The 14,899-nt window shown below is 42.3% G+C and overlaps 1 protein-coding gene across 1 annotated transcript in view; it reads left to right on the top strand.

Moving 5' to 3' along the window:
* Nucleotides 1–14,622, top strand: part of KLHDC10 (kelch domain containing 10) — a 59,865-nt gene extending 45,243 nt beyond the window's left edge. Inside the window, exons 4-10 of the mRNA XM_029923511.1 lie at nt 1,471–1,625; nt 2,754–2,902; nt 4,595–4,679; nt 6,030–6,096; nt 6,629–6,676; nt 8,781–8,920; nt 9,546–14,622. Coding sequence (XP_029779371.1) covers nt 1,471–1,625; nt 2,754–2,902; nt 4,595–4,679; nt 6,030–6,096; nt 6,629–6,676; nt 8,781–8,920; nt 9,546–9,755 — 854 coding nt within the window. The 3' untranslated portion in view covers nt 9,756–14,622. The remainder of the gene's footprint in view (nt 1–1,470; nt 1,626–2,753; nt 2,903–4,594; nt 4,680–6,029; nt 6,097–6,628; nt 6,677–8,780; nt 8,921–9,545) is intronic.
* The last annotated feature ends 277 nt before the right edge of the window (nt 14,623–14,899 follow it).

The following is a 14,899-nucleotide window of genomic DNA, read 5'->3' as shown; positions in this document are numbered from 1 at the left end:
TACAAATGAGACACTGAGAGGAAAGAGGCCAAATGTGTCCATTGACTGATATTTATATGTATATATATACATATGTATATACACATACATACACACACATACACAATGGAATATCACTCGGCAATAAAAAAAAAGAATGACATCTTGCCATTTGCAATGACACGGATGGAGCTAGAGTGTATTATACTAAGTAAAATAAGTCAGAAAAAGATACCATATGATTTTACTCATATGTGGAATTTAGGAAGCAAAACAGATGAATGTATGGGAAGGGGGAAAAAAAGAGGTGAGCAAACCATAAGAGACTCTTAATGGTAGAAAACAAACGGAGGGTTGATGGAGGGAGGTGAGTGGGGGATGGGAGAGATAGGTGATGGATACTAAGGAGGCCGTTTGTTGGAATGAGCACTGGTGTTACATATAAGTGGTGACTCACTAAATTTTGTTCCTGGAACCAGTATTATACTACATGTTAACTAACTAGAATTTAAATCAAAATTTGGAAGGGGAAAAAAAGAGAAACTGAGGTTGTAGAGATGCCCTAAGGAAGTGGCTAAGAGAGCAGGCTCTGGAGTTAGACTGCCTGGAATCGAATCATAGCTTGGCAGCATTCATTTTGGGAAACCTTCAACCAGTATTTAAACCACTCTCTACTTCTGTTTCATCATCTGTAAAAATGGAGAAGATAAGATTAGTTCCCACCTCACAGGGTTGTTGTGAAGATTAATTTGGAGATTAAATAACTTTCCTGAGGTCACATGAGAATTGAAACCTTGCTCTAGCTGGCTCCAGAGCCCATGCTGATTTTTATACTATATTAACTGAAGAATTGATTTTTTTTAAATGCCCTTGAAATAATACAGTAGCACTATTTTGGGAGCATTTGTCATCAGAGAGAAGGAATGTGTGTGTGTGTGCATGTGTGCATGTGGCGGCAGGAACAGATGAGATTAGGGAAGAACACCAAAGTTACCCACAGGATATTGGTGTTTCTTTTTATCTGGCGGAGGATTAAGGTGACAGAAACCACAATTTAAAATGTAGAGACCATTCATTCCCCTGGCAAAACCAGAATGATCCTTTTATCCCTTCATCCAGAGTCCTGCTGGGCCTTTGCTAAGGCAAAGATAATACTTCATTTTCCTCTGCTCGGCCGCACACTTGAACTGTCTTGAGTGGCCGTGCTGTGCTGCGGTTCATGCCGTTTAGTATTGTCACACACACTATTTCATGAACTCCACAAATACGTATTGAATATGTGTCACACACCTAACAGTGAGCTGGCTCCACGGCATTAGTCCGCATGGTGTGGATTAAACCTTTTTCTGCAGGACTTGGTAGTAGTTACATGTCAGTGGTTTGAGCTACCTTCTGAGAGCATCAAAGCAGGGTGGTTTTTTTTTTTCCAGTTTCTCAGTTATTCTGGGTTTAGCCAGTATGTAAGTGGAATATATGCTTCTCCTTCCCTAGTCGTGCTGCATGGAAACAACCTGTTGGTATTTGGAGGTACAGGCATCCCGTTTGGCGAAAGCAATGGCAATGACGTCCACGTGTGTAACGTGAAGTATAAGAGATGGGCTTTACTCAGCTGCCGTGGGAAGAAACCCAGCCGTATATACGGACAGGTACCAGTCTGTGGATGGATTTCTGCCGATTCTTCTAGTTTGGGGGACAAATGTCAGAATATTTATTACCATGTTTTTAATAGAGAATACATTCACTGGGGTTTTTGATTTTTCAGTTCTGATTATGAAGTTGTAACTTACAAATCTGGTTGCTCGCCTTCTCCTTTCCTTTTTTTCCCTCACTCTCTGTTTCTAATCCAATTTGGGGTCATGATCTAGATCTGCAGAGAAGTATTTTTAAATGTCAGGACCCACTGCATCCCCACCCCCACTTCCAGTGAGAGATTGGGCTCTATGTGTGGTCTGGGCGCTGTCACCCCTAGAACCATATAATTCCGTGGAGGGCTTTCTGACCTAAGGAGCAGAGGAGATGATCTCTGTACTTAGTTCGAGACTTTTATACAAAAACACAGATTATGTGGAGATGAGTTTCTGGTTACGTCCCAGTGCTTCCAATCGTAGGTTTGAAAAGTTACATCCCAAAAGATCAGGAGCAACCTACCCTCATCAGAGACCCTTTGGAAGTAGTGGGCTAAGCTTGAAACAACTGAGCTTTGGCTTCTTGTTCAAGCTGGCCAGCTTTAGCACTGGTGAATACCTTGTGTAGTGGCCCACACTGGGTAAGTCTGTCTCCCCACAGGAGGCATTTCAACTCTGACACATGATCATAACAAACGCTGAGCTTATGCTAAAGAAGAGGCTGGTAGAAAACATGAAATTTTATGACTGCTAACTCTAGACATCGTACTTAAGGAGTTCTGGTGGCTTATTTCCATATCTGCTTCTTCCTGAGAGCGGTTTTCTTCACACCGCTTAGAAAGAGAAGCAGCTTTGCATGGAAATGTTCTTGGTCACGATGAATACACTCTTGGGTTGGCTAAGACCTTTAAGGAACATCCTGGCCTCTTGCTTGTCTAGGTAGGACTGCCTTCCAGTTGAGCAAAACTCTACCTTTCTAAAAGTACTCTCTGGGTTCTATAAAATCTTTAATCTTTTAAAGGGCTGAAATTTTAGAAGGTTAAAAAATACAAAGAATATCGTAAAGTCTGATTTTGGGGTTTTAATAAGTTTGCATTCTTTAATCAAGTGTTCATGAGCCAGTGGTGTTCACGTTTCCTTGTTTTCCAGGCCATGGCGATCATCAATGGCTCCCTTTATGTTTTTGGAGGGACAACTGGCTATATTTATAGCACAGATCTGCACAAATTAGATCTCAATACCAGAGAGTGGACACAACTGAAACCTAACAACCTATCCTGTGATCTCCCAGAAGAGAGGTGAGGGTCTAGGATTAAACCATATTTATTCTTTCTTGCCAAGATTTGACTTTTTTCAGAATATTGTTAATACGGTTTGGAGAAAATTCTTAAAGCCTGGTTAGAATAGCTAACTGGCTGGTAGATCCCAGTTCAGCATTAAAGAAAGCTCTTCTGGTTAAGGAGTGATATTTCTCCATTAACTATAGATTTTTTTTTCTCACATTATTTTCTTTTATACCTCGGTCTTTCAGCATTAAGAAGATAGTAAGACATTGAAGAAGAAATCAATGGTAGCAATGGTAATTAAATATCATATTACAGACAAAACAATTACTTTCTAGTTACTTTTTTTATTTCCCTTCTTCACTTGCACACTGGGGTTCTTTGGCTCATTTGCTTACAGCTGTATACCCAGAAGGAGGCGCAGTGCCTGTGGCCTGCGCCACATGGAGTTTTCACAGTAGTACTCAAAGAATACTGATCGGATGGATGGATGGAAAGGAGGGAGGGTGGCCATTCATTTTCAGTGCCCTGCTAAGCACACAAACATCACATGGTGCTCCTAGCTGCCTTCTGGGAGCAGGTGTGGGCCTGGCACTTTTCTTTCCTGACAGGAGTTGCCTCTTAGAAGTAGGCCCTGTGAAAAACTTAATTTCCCCCCTCCTCTTTAAAAGTGAAGACAGTAGGAGCACGTGGCTGGCTCAGTCAGAAGATCGTGCAAGTCTTGATCTTAGGGTTGTGAGTACGAGCCCCATGTTGGCCACAGTGATTACTTAAGTGAATAAACTTAAAAAAAATATTAAATGCAAAGACAGGAAATGTTTTTTCTTGTACACTCTCTTTAGATGAATGCAGTTAACTCTTTGTTTCCTTTGAATGAAGCAGCATAGAGGTGCTAAGGAAGACTTTATTGCGGTGTGTCAGTGGGCTGATGATTGCAGAACTGCTGTGTGCGGACTTGGGAGGTGGACTGCTACGGGAATAATTTTAATGTAATTTATTTTATCAGCACCAGGGCCTTCAGGGAAAAGGAGGAAATAGATTTAAGTTTTCAAAGCATTTTCACATGGTTGCCTTCTCGAATCATTTTATGGACATATTACAAATTGTTCTAGCTTCTAGTTAGACTGCTTGGATAAAAGTTCTGGTAGGTGTTTCACATTATAATCACAGTTCTAAGTAGCATAATTTTTCTGATATCTTTGTATTTATTAAATAAGTATCTTCATTTGAAAGCCCATAGTCTAGGGTTTCTAATGAAATGTAGACAGATCCTTTTTAGAAAATCTGGAAAATACAGATAAGCAAAATGAAGAAAAAACAAAACAAAACCTAAATCTAAAGATAACCAGGGTTAACATTTTGGATGTATCTCTGTGGTCATTTTTTTGTGCATATTTGTGTAACTCTAAATTTTTAATGAGATTATAGCCTATCTGCTCTTACACGAGAGCCCTTTTTTTTTAGTTAATGACACAAAAAGAGGTTTACAATATGTTAACCATCCTCTACACCTGCCTTCTTATTGGTTGCACACTAATTCATTTTGTGTGTATTCTGTAATTTATTTAATCAGTTCAGTGTTGCCCACTTAGGTTATTTCCAGTAACTTATTACTATGAATACTTATCCAGTAAAAAGCCTGGTAGCTAAATCTTAGGTAGATCATTTTTCACTTTCTTAACGATGGATTTTATTGTATATTTTCAGATACAGACATGAAATTGCACATGATGGGCAGAGGATTTACATCTTGGGAGGTGGTACTTCCTGGACAGCTTATTCCTTAAACAAGGTATATTTAAAAAAATTTTTTTTAAACATTTATTTATTTTTGAGAGACAGAGAGAGACAGATCATGAGCAGGGGAGGGGCAGAGAGAGAGGGACACACAGAATCAGAAGCAGGCCCCAGGCTCTGAGCTGTCAGCACAGAGCCCGACGTGGGGCTCAAACCCATGAACTATGAGATCATGACCTGAGCCGAAGTCGGACGCTCCATCAACTGAGCCACCCAGGCGCCCCTAACGAGATATATTTAAAAAGCATCATCATCATCACCATCATCATCATCATCATCATAATGAGAGACAGAGAGAGAAGGATAGGAAGAGGAGGCATGTTTCATACCAAGCAAGATAACTCTGTTACTGCAGATATTTGGATTTTTGGACAGGTCCTTCATTAACACCTGTTGTGTGTTACATGCTCCTTGTAACACAAGGCCAAACTCTGTGCCCCTGTTAGACTTTCCAGTTGATGGTTGTATTGATCACACACCCAAAATACATGAAACTTAACCCTGGCCCGGCTGGATGAGGAAAGAACTAAAAGCAGGACATCGCGGCTTAACTGGAGAAACTGACGAGAGCTGGGGCCAGGTGCTCAGGACGTCCCGCCGAGCGTCTCCCGTCGTCAGGGCGACGTCTGTAAGCACAGGACATTTGGACTCTGCGTCACTCACTGCAGAGAGCTGTCCCCTGCAAGTTTTTCCTTACCCATTCTGGCGGCTTCTCTAAATGCTCGTCTCCCAGGCGAAATCTAGATTGGGCTGCAGAGCCTCTGCTCTGCTTTGGAGCTTTATTGGTCTTATTCAAGTTTTGTCAAAACCGCATTCTCATATTTTTTTTCTGGTGAAAAAAAAAAAAGACACACGTTCATTGCAATAAAATGTGGCAGTTGCAGAATTCCAAATTTTTAATATTTTTTTGGTGATTTTAAAAAATTATAGTCCTATATCTGCTTAATTTTCAACTGCTTCATTTAACGTTTTTTGCCTTATATTAGAATTAGTGAAAATCAGAGAAGAGCAAAAGAAACAAAGACTTTTCAACCAAGAATACATGTTTGTACAGGTTGTTGTTAAAATTTCAATTTTCAGGGGTCCAGGGTGGCTCAGTCAGTTAAGTGTCCGACTCTTGATTTCAGCTCAGGTCATGATCCCAGGGTTGTGGGATCGAGTCCTGCATCAGGCTCTGCACTTAGCACAAAGCCTTCGTAAGAGTCTCTCTCTCCCTCTCCCTTTGCCCCTCTCCCTGCTCACACGCTCTTTCTCTAAAAAAAATTAAAAATAAATTATAAAAATTCCAGTTTTCAGGTTGGCTAAAATTATTTATGTGTGTATCATCTTCTTTTTTCTCCCCAAGATCCATGCATACAACCTCGAAACAAATGCGTGGGAGGAAATTGCCACAAAACCCCATGAAAAAATAGGTAAATTTAAATTATTGATTCTGTTTTCTTTAATAAATATACTTTATATTTTTACTTGTTTTGGAAGGGAAGAAGTACTTTTATTAAGTTATACGACAAGTAAAATATCTGTTGTACTGTATTATAACTTATTTTATCCCTTAGCTCAATTATTTCTCCTCCACAATTATGCAGTGACTTTTAATGGGGATTTTTGAGTTCCGTGGAAGTAGGGAAGGGTGGGTGGGTTAGGAAGCAGGCTCTTAGAATCAAGGTCCACCTGTTTCTCGTGGGCACAAGGGCTTGGGAAAGCCATTAGTAACCCCCAGTTTGCCCCCGTGGCACCTGAGCATTGTACTTACAGTGACACTCGGATGGCTTTATTTTAATGTGAAATAAGGAAGGATTGAAAGGACTAGTCCATGTTTGCTTAATGCAACAAAGAGATTGTTTTAAGTGAGTTACTCACAATATGTCTGTCACCGTGGCACAGCTCAACATTATTCTAGTCTTTCTGTGGATAATGGGATGTCTGTGTTCATGTGTTTGGCAGGTTTTCCTGCAGCCCGAAGATGTCACAGTTGCGTTCAAATAAAAAATGGTAAGTATTCTAAAGAACGTTCTAGTTTCATTTCTGTATTTGTATATGCCAAGAATGTCTTATTTTTTAAGTTTATTTATTTATTTATTTATTTGGAGAGAGAGAGTGAGAGTGAGTGAGTGGGGGAGGAGCAGAGAGAGATAGGGGGAGAGAGAGAGAGGGAGAGGGAGAGAGAGAGAGAGAGAGAGAGAGAGAGAGAGAGAGAGAGAGAGAGAGAGTCCCAAGCAGACTGTGCTGTCAGCACAGAGCCTGATGTGGGGCATGATCTCATGAACCATGAGATCATGACCCCAGCTGAAATCATGATGCTCAACTGACTGAGCCACCCAGGTGCCCTGAGAATGTTTAATGAATGATAGCTCCTTAAAGGGGGCATAATTTGAGAAGAGTCTGTTTCTTATAGTTTAAAGGGAGATCCATAAAAGTATGCTTCTCTTTTCTCAGCAATTTTCATCAAATAAACTAGTGGGGTGTTTGGATTCCTTCAGTTACCAGAGAACTCAAATATTGGAGACAAATAAGCTTTTATTATGCCACCTGACCTTTCAGCACCCCACCCCAACCAGTGTCTCTGGCTGTGGTGGGTAATACTGATAATCTTGACATATAATGGACACCTCGGTGGACAAAGTATTAAAATTACAATAAGTCCTTCAGAGTGGTATTTTCTAAAGTTTATTCAGCGTTCTGTCTGATGCCAAATAGGGCTCTTAGCTCATTCTTTGGCCATATTACAACAGAGCCATTGTACGGCTTCAGAAAGCAGCCGACGCGACTTCATCTGAGTGTGATAAATGACTCCTCTTTGGACAACCTGCCTGCCTTTTAATTTACAGCTTATTTAACCGTTTGGTATACCCCCTTCCATTTTCCGTGGGAGGAAGGTGTGGATAAATGAGTTTGAGAGCCTGCATCCTCCCAGCAGTTTTATTTGGCTTTAACTGGGAGTGTGCCGCCCTCTCTAGCACAGACGTACCTTTCATTACGCTGCTGCCTTCTGGTAAGATTTGCAGAGAGTGGCATTGTTCAGCTTTGCCCCTGTAAGAAACAAAGCTGTGCCTCGCTTTGGAGCTGAACTTTTCTTGAATCTCAGCCAAAAAAGTTTCCAGTGTATTCTATAGTTTAATTAAGTATTGGCTTAAACTTGATCTAGACCTGAATTAAAACATCTATCTATTCATTTGATTCATCAAGGCCCGGCAGGATACCAGTGGGCTCAGCCTTAGTTTGAGGCATTTAGTGTGAGTGTTTATGTAGACTTTGTTATGAGTTGTCCAGTTATAACTATCTAATTTTACAAAAACAAAGCAACAACGATTTTAAAAAAACACCTTTGATTTTGGAGAAGGTTTAAAGAACTTAAACTGTATACATCAAATGGGGCTTCAAACTATCCTCTTTTGGCTCAAGAATGTTTGGAAGAACACTTTTTCTGCCCCCAAACTGAACATTGCAGTGAATGTTTCTCCTCAGGTTAAATGTCTACATGGAGGACATTTGTCACTGTGGGCAGATAAGTGTCCATCCTTTCTAGAGCGTTATTTAAAAGAAGAATTTATAAACTGGTGTCCTTCAGTTATGTTTTGTCTGGATCATATGTGTATTAAAATTTTTTGGATTAGTGGGTAACACTTAGAATCAAAGTATTTCACTTTTAAAAAAACCCAGATTTCCAGCTTCTCTTGAAAAAACGGAAGGTCTGGCAGTTGCTGACCGCTCGTGCTACGTGGTATCAGTCAGCGGGAGCAGAGCATGTGCACTCCTGTTTGTTTCCCTGGATCTCCTGTCTGTTTATTTGCTCTGGACCTTCTCGTTCATTCACTTCCTGTGCCTCACAACCCAGAGGTATTTGAATTTGAGGACCCAGCCACGAGGCCTCTTTGAGGCTTGCATCCTTAGTCCTAGCAAAGGTCCCGACACGGTATCCGTACTTTAGTGAAGGACAAGACAGCAGCGGGAGAGGACCGCCCAGCTCGAGCCCCCTGTACCGTATGTGGGAATCCACTGAGCTTGTCCCCTGTCACCCTTCCAGGGGACCAACAAAACACGCTGTGGCTGTGGCTCTTTTCTTTGGTGTGATCATGGGTCTCTCTTTTCTTGATAGACGTGTTTATTTGTGGGGGCTATAATGGAGAAGTGATCCTGGGCGATATCTGGAAGTTGAATCTGCAGACTTTTCAGTGGGTAAAGCTCCCAGCTACCATGCCGGAGCCAGTTTATTTTCACTGTGCAGCTGTCACACCAGTAAGTTTTTGTTTTCGTATCTTCCTTACCTAGTTACAGGTGATAAATCTCTAGTGATGTTAGCAAGAAAAAAGAAAAGGATTCTGATATTATCAACCTTGGATAAAGAGTGTGTTTCTAAAACTCTCTTCAAGACAAAGCTTGCCCTTCCTCTGAGAAAAGGGGAGAAAAACCATCATACACAGTTTAAAAGAGCAGCATAAATATAAAAGAAATGCTGTGCGTGGCATTTAGGCCCCGGCAGTGATCTAAAAGGTGCTTTCTGGGAGGGCAGAATAGCTCTGTCCCCAGGATGCCTCGGTCTTAAAGATCCCACTAGTTTCTCAAAGGCAAAGACCTTTATTTTCATCTTTATATTCCTACCTAGTATTTGGCACAATGAATACCTAATATAATGTTACTTTAATGTTCGTTGAAGTGAAAAAAAGAAAAAAGCTACAGTTTTCCCCATTTATTATTTAAACCCTTCTTGATCTCTGCACTATGTTGGGATCAGTGGGAAATTCTTTTCGTTTCACCCCCTCTCCATTTGGCCGACTGTGTAGTTTCTTGCTGACTCTGCGGCCCGAGTATCTGCTTCTCTCCCGTTTGAATGTGTCCTCTTTTGCCTGCCGTCTATTGATAGGCCGGTTGCATGTACATTCACGGAGGAGTGGTGAACATCCATGAAAACAAACGGACTGGGTCACTGTTTAAGATCTGGCTGGTGGTGCCGAGCCTGCTGGAACTGGCGTGGGAGAAGCTGCTCGCGGCCTTCCCCAACCTGGCAAACCTCTCCCGCACACAGCTGCTGCACCTCGGACTCACACAGGGACTCATCGAGCGCTTGAAATGAGGATTTCTGGACTGTTCATTGATACTGGAAATGTTAACTTAAAGAGACTCCTTTATTTATGGGCAGTGTAGAATTGGTTACCCTGATCAAGGCCTTATTCAGAAAATACATCAGATGCCTTTCTGTGAATCGGTTTTAAGTTTATGGCACTCTCACTTTCCCTCGTGCTTCTTTCTTTGCTTCTCTCCCTCCTGCCTCAACACACACATACTTCCATCCTCCCTCTTCCTGGACGGGCTTGAGGGAAAGTCTGAAAGTACCTTAACAATGTTATTCATCAAGAGAAGATAGAGAGTTTTTTAAAGGCTCTCTGAAACTATGACCATGTCAGCCAATGCTCTATAAATTAAAACAGCATCATTGGGGAAAAAATTGTAATGTAATTCCAGCAACAAGAACAAGAACCAAAAGGCTAACCTTGAGAATCGTGCAGGTTCCAGGCCAGCCTAGATGTCCAACTTTCTGTTTTCCAAGACGCGTCTAATCGAGTGGCTGGATCTGATGGCAGCACCGGTTGACATCTTGCTGCACAGATACCCAAGCCCATCCTTTGACTTTGGAGGAAAGTCAAGCAGCTCAGCAACTCTTGATCTGTGATGTCTTTCCTCATTCTTATGGTGCCAGCAATGGTTAGATTTGGCTGTCAAAAGGCTTGTGTGTGTGTGTGTGTGTGTGTGTGTGTGTGTGTTGTAGTTGTGCTGTTTATTGTTGCTGTTGGAAATCATGGCACCAAGAACGTTTCAAATCAAGGACTTTATGGTGGTCAGAGTTCTTCGTTCTGGGCAGTTTTGAAATTCCCTTGTGCTTATTATTTTTGGTTTCAAGTATCTCTGACTTCTTTGTGGGGGGGCTTGTGGACCCTACATATGCCACGGGGCTTAAAAGTAAGCTTGTGAGAGGCCAGAAAAGAGCATGGCGGGGAGGGCTTCAGCTCCGGGCTGTGAGCTTTGACCGTCCTATTGGCCGTTTCCTTTTCAGAACTTGAACACTGGGCCATGCACCTGCCATTTTCTCAGGCAATGGGTTTTTTTCTCTAGAAAGCCAACTGGCCCTGATTTTTCCCTTAGCTTATTGCCTTTTTTTTTTTTTTGTCCGCTTTAACGTGCATGGTGCTGTAATTGTCTAGTTATTGGATAAAAGGTCTTGGGGGGAAAGCCACAGGTCATCCTTCCTAAAGAACTATTATTTTAAAAACTAGCATGAGGAAGGAATGAAACTGAGGATTGTTAGTTTTTTGGTGTGAATTTTTAGTTCTGATTTGTTTTGTTTTGTATTTTAACTCTAAAAAAGGGAGTGACATAAATATTCACTTCTTTGCCATCAGGCTGCTAGAGTAGTTGAGCAAGTCGCTGAGGAGAGAACATTTGGAAGTCCTCAGGTCTACGAAAGGTGCTGAAGGCGTACAGGAAGGCACAGTGCTGATCATCCCGTGGGTCAGACGGGAGATTTGGGACACATTTTTCCTTTAAGTGCCTCTTTTTCGCTTAGCTTTTAAAATTACTCTTCTTTTTTCCTTCATCCCAGAAGGGATCTCTTTAGCTCATGTGTGGATTGAAAATCACCTTTGAGTTATGGCTAAAAAGTCACCATCCAGTGTTGAGTTCTGGGGATGAGAAAACCACGGTCTCTAGACTTGGACTCTTAATTTACATGCCTCATTGGAACATCCCATCCATGTTGGGTTGAGTGCATGGAGCCCCTATTCTGCAAGGTCTTATGATACCACTCCCCTGTGAGTTTAGGCCCTTTGGGGGGAATGAGGGGTATGGGCCAGAGGCAGGACAAAGAGCAACTCCTCTGGAGGTCCCTTCCCCATTGCCATGACCAAATCTGTTTGACATTTAACCTCTTCCCACCCACTGCTAAGCTTACTCCAGTGAGGAGCTGTCTCCGGAGCAAGTCAAGTTGAACAGCCCTATGAGTTCAAAACAAAACTTTACTGCACGACTCCAGCCTGGTCCCTGGCTAGTTGGTGGACTACATCCAGTTAAATAAGCTATGCAGTCTAAGGTGAGGAAAGGGTATTTGTCATGGATTTACAAAGGGACCAAAGCCTCAGTGCTCAGCCTCTGTGCTTACCCTTCCGTGCTCCTTGGGAAATGAGCACGTCTCCAGCTTTGCTACACTGGAGAGCTAGAAAGAGAGTCTAGCTCAGTCCACACTTGCTAGCAAAAAGGATTTAAGCCTTCTGAGGGCAGTCTTCTTTGAGGTAGACTTTGGAGGCCTCACATCCAAGACCTTGTGTGTGACATTTTTATAAGAGTACATATCCTTGGTCTAAGTGTCTCTTCTAATATAACACTAGTGAAAACGATGTAGTATGGCCAGCTCTGAGTGCTATAGAACCACACATATGCACATTTCTGGATGCCAAATGAGACTGTGTGTATGATGACTCAAATGTAGAAGACTAGAATTTTATCTCGGGGGTTCTCTGCCATTTAGTATACCTATAACCAGCACCCTGAATTCCTGACACTGTTACTTGGTTTAGGAAAGTTTATGCCTGCTGCTTCTCTGCCTCTTTGAGGTACTCCCCACCATCTTACTGCAGTCCTGTAAATTTAAGTGCAATATATAGAAACACATATGGATATATACAGATTATATATAGGGTGTAACTATAAAGCAGGTAGACTACTTTTTTTTTTAATCTGCCTTGGGGAAAGCCAGCTCATTCCTTTAGAGTCAACATATGCCAAGAATTTGAGATGTGACCAGCTTGCGTAAGCCACCTCTTGGTCAGTCTGGATTTTCAAATCCATGTTTTCTTACTCCATTTCTTAAAGACTTTTTATTCCTTGGGTTTGTTAGAGTTGAGACTTTCCCTCAGTCATCTTTGTACTGTCTCGTGTTTGCATATCTTACTACATTTCTTTGCCCACAAAAAAGGAAGTCTACCTGTAAGGAATTTCCTAAATGGAGAATTAAAACCTAATATTTAATACTGTCAGCTCTCCCATGTATATACTAATTTATCTGTGAATATAACACTTTATTAAATGAAGAAGGTGATGCTTTCTTCATTTAGGAAAATATTTTCCACATTCTAGAAAATCTATTAACCAATATAGAATAGAATGAAATTTTAACTGTCCTTCAGGGGCCAAACTGAAATCCTTTCCACTGGCAAAATCTTTTTTCAGGGCCCTCATGGCACGGTGTAAAAATTTGCTCTAAATTATTCATGTCCATTACATAGCTAGATTTAAACATATAATAATAAATGTTAACATTTCTAAGCAAAAGGTTTATTAACAGTGACCTTTGGTTACCCAGAGTAGCAAGAGTAAAGCACAGATCATTGAAATTCATAGATAATCAGCGTTTCAACTTTTCTATCAAACAATTGATTCATTTATATTCTTCTTCCTCCTTACCCCTTTCCCACAAGCACCTCCTTTTCAGTGGAGTGGGGCTAATAAGTAGTTAGAAATGAAAACGAAGACTCACGGAGGGCTAGAAACCAGCAAGCATAGACACAGCCCTATTAGCTGTAATTGTCAATTCGATGACAGCTGTTGAATGCTGAAATTAGGACCCACGGGTGGTGAGCCTGAGGTGAGATGCTAACTCTTCACCCCTCTGCTCCGGCACAGTTCTGCCCTGAGTCCTAGGCTGCCTCTCCTGTAACCACCAAAGAACTCTTAGCACCTAGAGGAAGAAGATGCTAGTGTGGGATGCAGAGGGAGTCCCATCATCTGAGCACATTTCTTTGGCTCTTGACCAACACTTGCTTTTCCTCTGTTCTTGCAGGAGCCTTATCTTTTCCTTTGGGAATTCCTTTTCCAGCCATATAGCTTGGCATGTAGGAAAGGTTGAATTACCCTGTAAGTCTGTGTTGGTCTTCATTCTGTAAAACCAGTTTGTTTGTATGTGGTCTTACAGACGTTTAGAAAGTGGCGCTGTCACTGTAAAGTGGCCACCTGCCAGCACTCTGATGTAGCACCATAAGCCATTTTCCTTCTTCGTTGTTCTGGCATCGAGCTCCAGGACAGATGCGGGTCCCGTGCTCATGAGCTCCAAAAACTGGCCACTGCTAGTTTAACGTGCTTTGGTCCCCCCAGTTCCTTAGGACTCTAGGGGCGTTGGCAGGGCCTGAGGTCAGCTTCGTGGAGCTCTGCATCTCCCCTGTGTGCCGCTGCGGAGCGCGCCCAGTGACACCGTTTCCCTTCTGAGGTCACTGGGCTTGGTGGGAAGCGACCTCTTCTTTTACCTGGTGTTACAAAAAGAAGGTCTGAGTTGTGCTTCAAAAGTGGTACCACCTTTTTAAGTGTAATTTTCCTGATTTTATTTTATTTTTTCCACCTTATAGAAGTTTTTGAAAGGCCCTGCTGAGTCAGTGTACAGGATGCGTCAGAGGCGGTTTCACCGAGCCGTAGCAACTGCTGTTTTACTAGTTGCACATTTAGTAAACAAAGGAGGCATCAGAAACACACTGATTTTCTCTGAAGCCACTTCCTTGAACACAGAGTCTGAGCAGGGGCAGCGCCAGGCACCTCCCTGTCAAGGCACCTGCCGATGAGGAAGTGTCTGGAAGGACCTAGGCAGGAAAGGGGAACCTCTCGCGCAGTCTGTGAGGGCAGGCTTGGCTCTTCGGACGGGGTGTGCGTAGGCCACACACGATGCTTGCCTTACTGTAAAGCTATTTGCCACAGTCCTGTTAAATAGTGTGCAAGTCCTTTTGCAGTCTGGTGTGCATGCCATATGATCAGGACAGCTTTTCCACCTTATTTGGTGTCCTACGAGCAAGTAGGACAAATAGTGAATCTACCCTGAAATGTCCAATCTGTATTTATGTACCTTGTCAGTGTTTTGCTGTTGGTTTTCTAAAAACAATCGGATCAATAAATATTATCCAAATCTATTTGGCTCAAGGCTACCTTGATCGTCGGATGGTATTTGCCCCGGATGGTATTTGCATGTACAGGAGCTCGCCTCTGTGACGTAAGCGTAGGCCTACCGGCCTTTCCCACCCCTTTCCCACCCCGCCAGGGCCCGCTTTTCTCTGTAATGTCTGCGAGTCATCTGCCTTCCGCCGCCTCCTGCTGTGGGGTCCTTCTCTCTGCTCTCCATCTGGGACTCCTGGACCTCCAATTGTCCCCTCTTCCCCTCAGGACATTAGAAGGGAGCGAATGACTGCG

This window comes from Suricata suricatta, chromosome 2 (assembly GCF_006229205.1).
Source record: "Suricata suricatta isolate VVHF042 chromosome 2, meerkat_22Aug2017_6uvM2_HiC, whole genome shotgun sequence".
Classification (NCBI taxonomy): Eukaryota; Metazoa; Chordata; class Mammalia; order Carnivora; family Herpestidae; genus Suricata; species Suricata suricatta.
The sequence above is the reverse complement of the archived record's forward strand: the minus strand, read 5'-3'. Positions and strand labels throughout refer to the sequence as shown.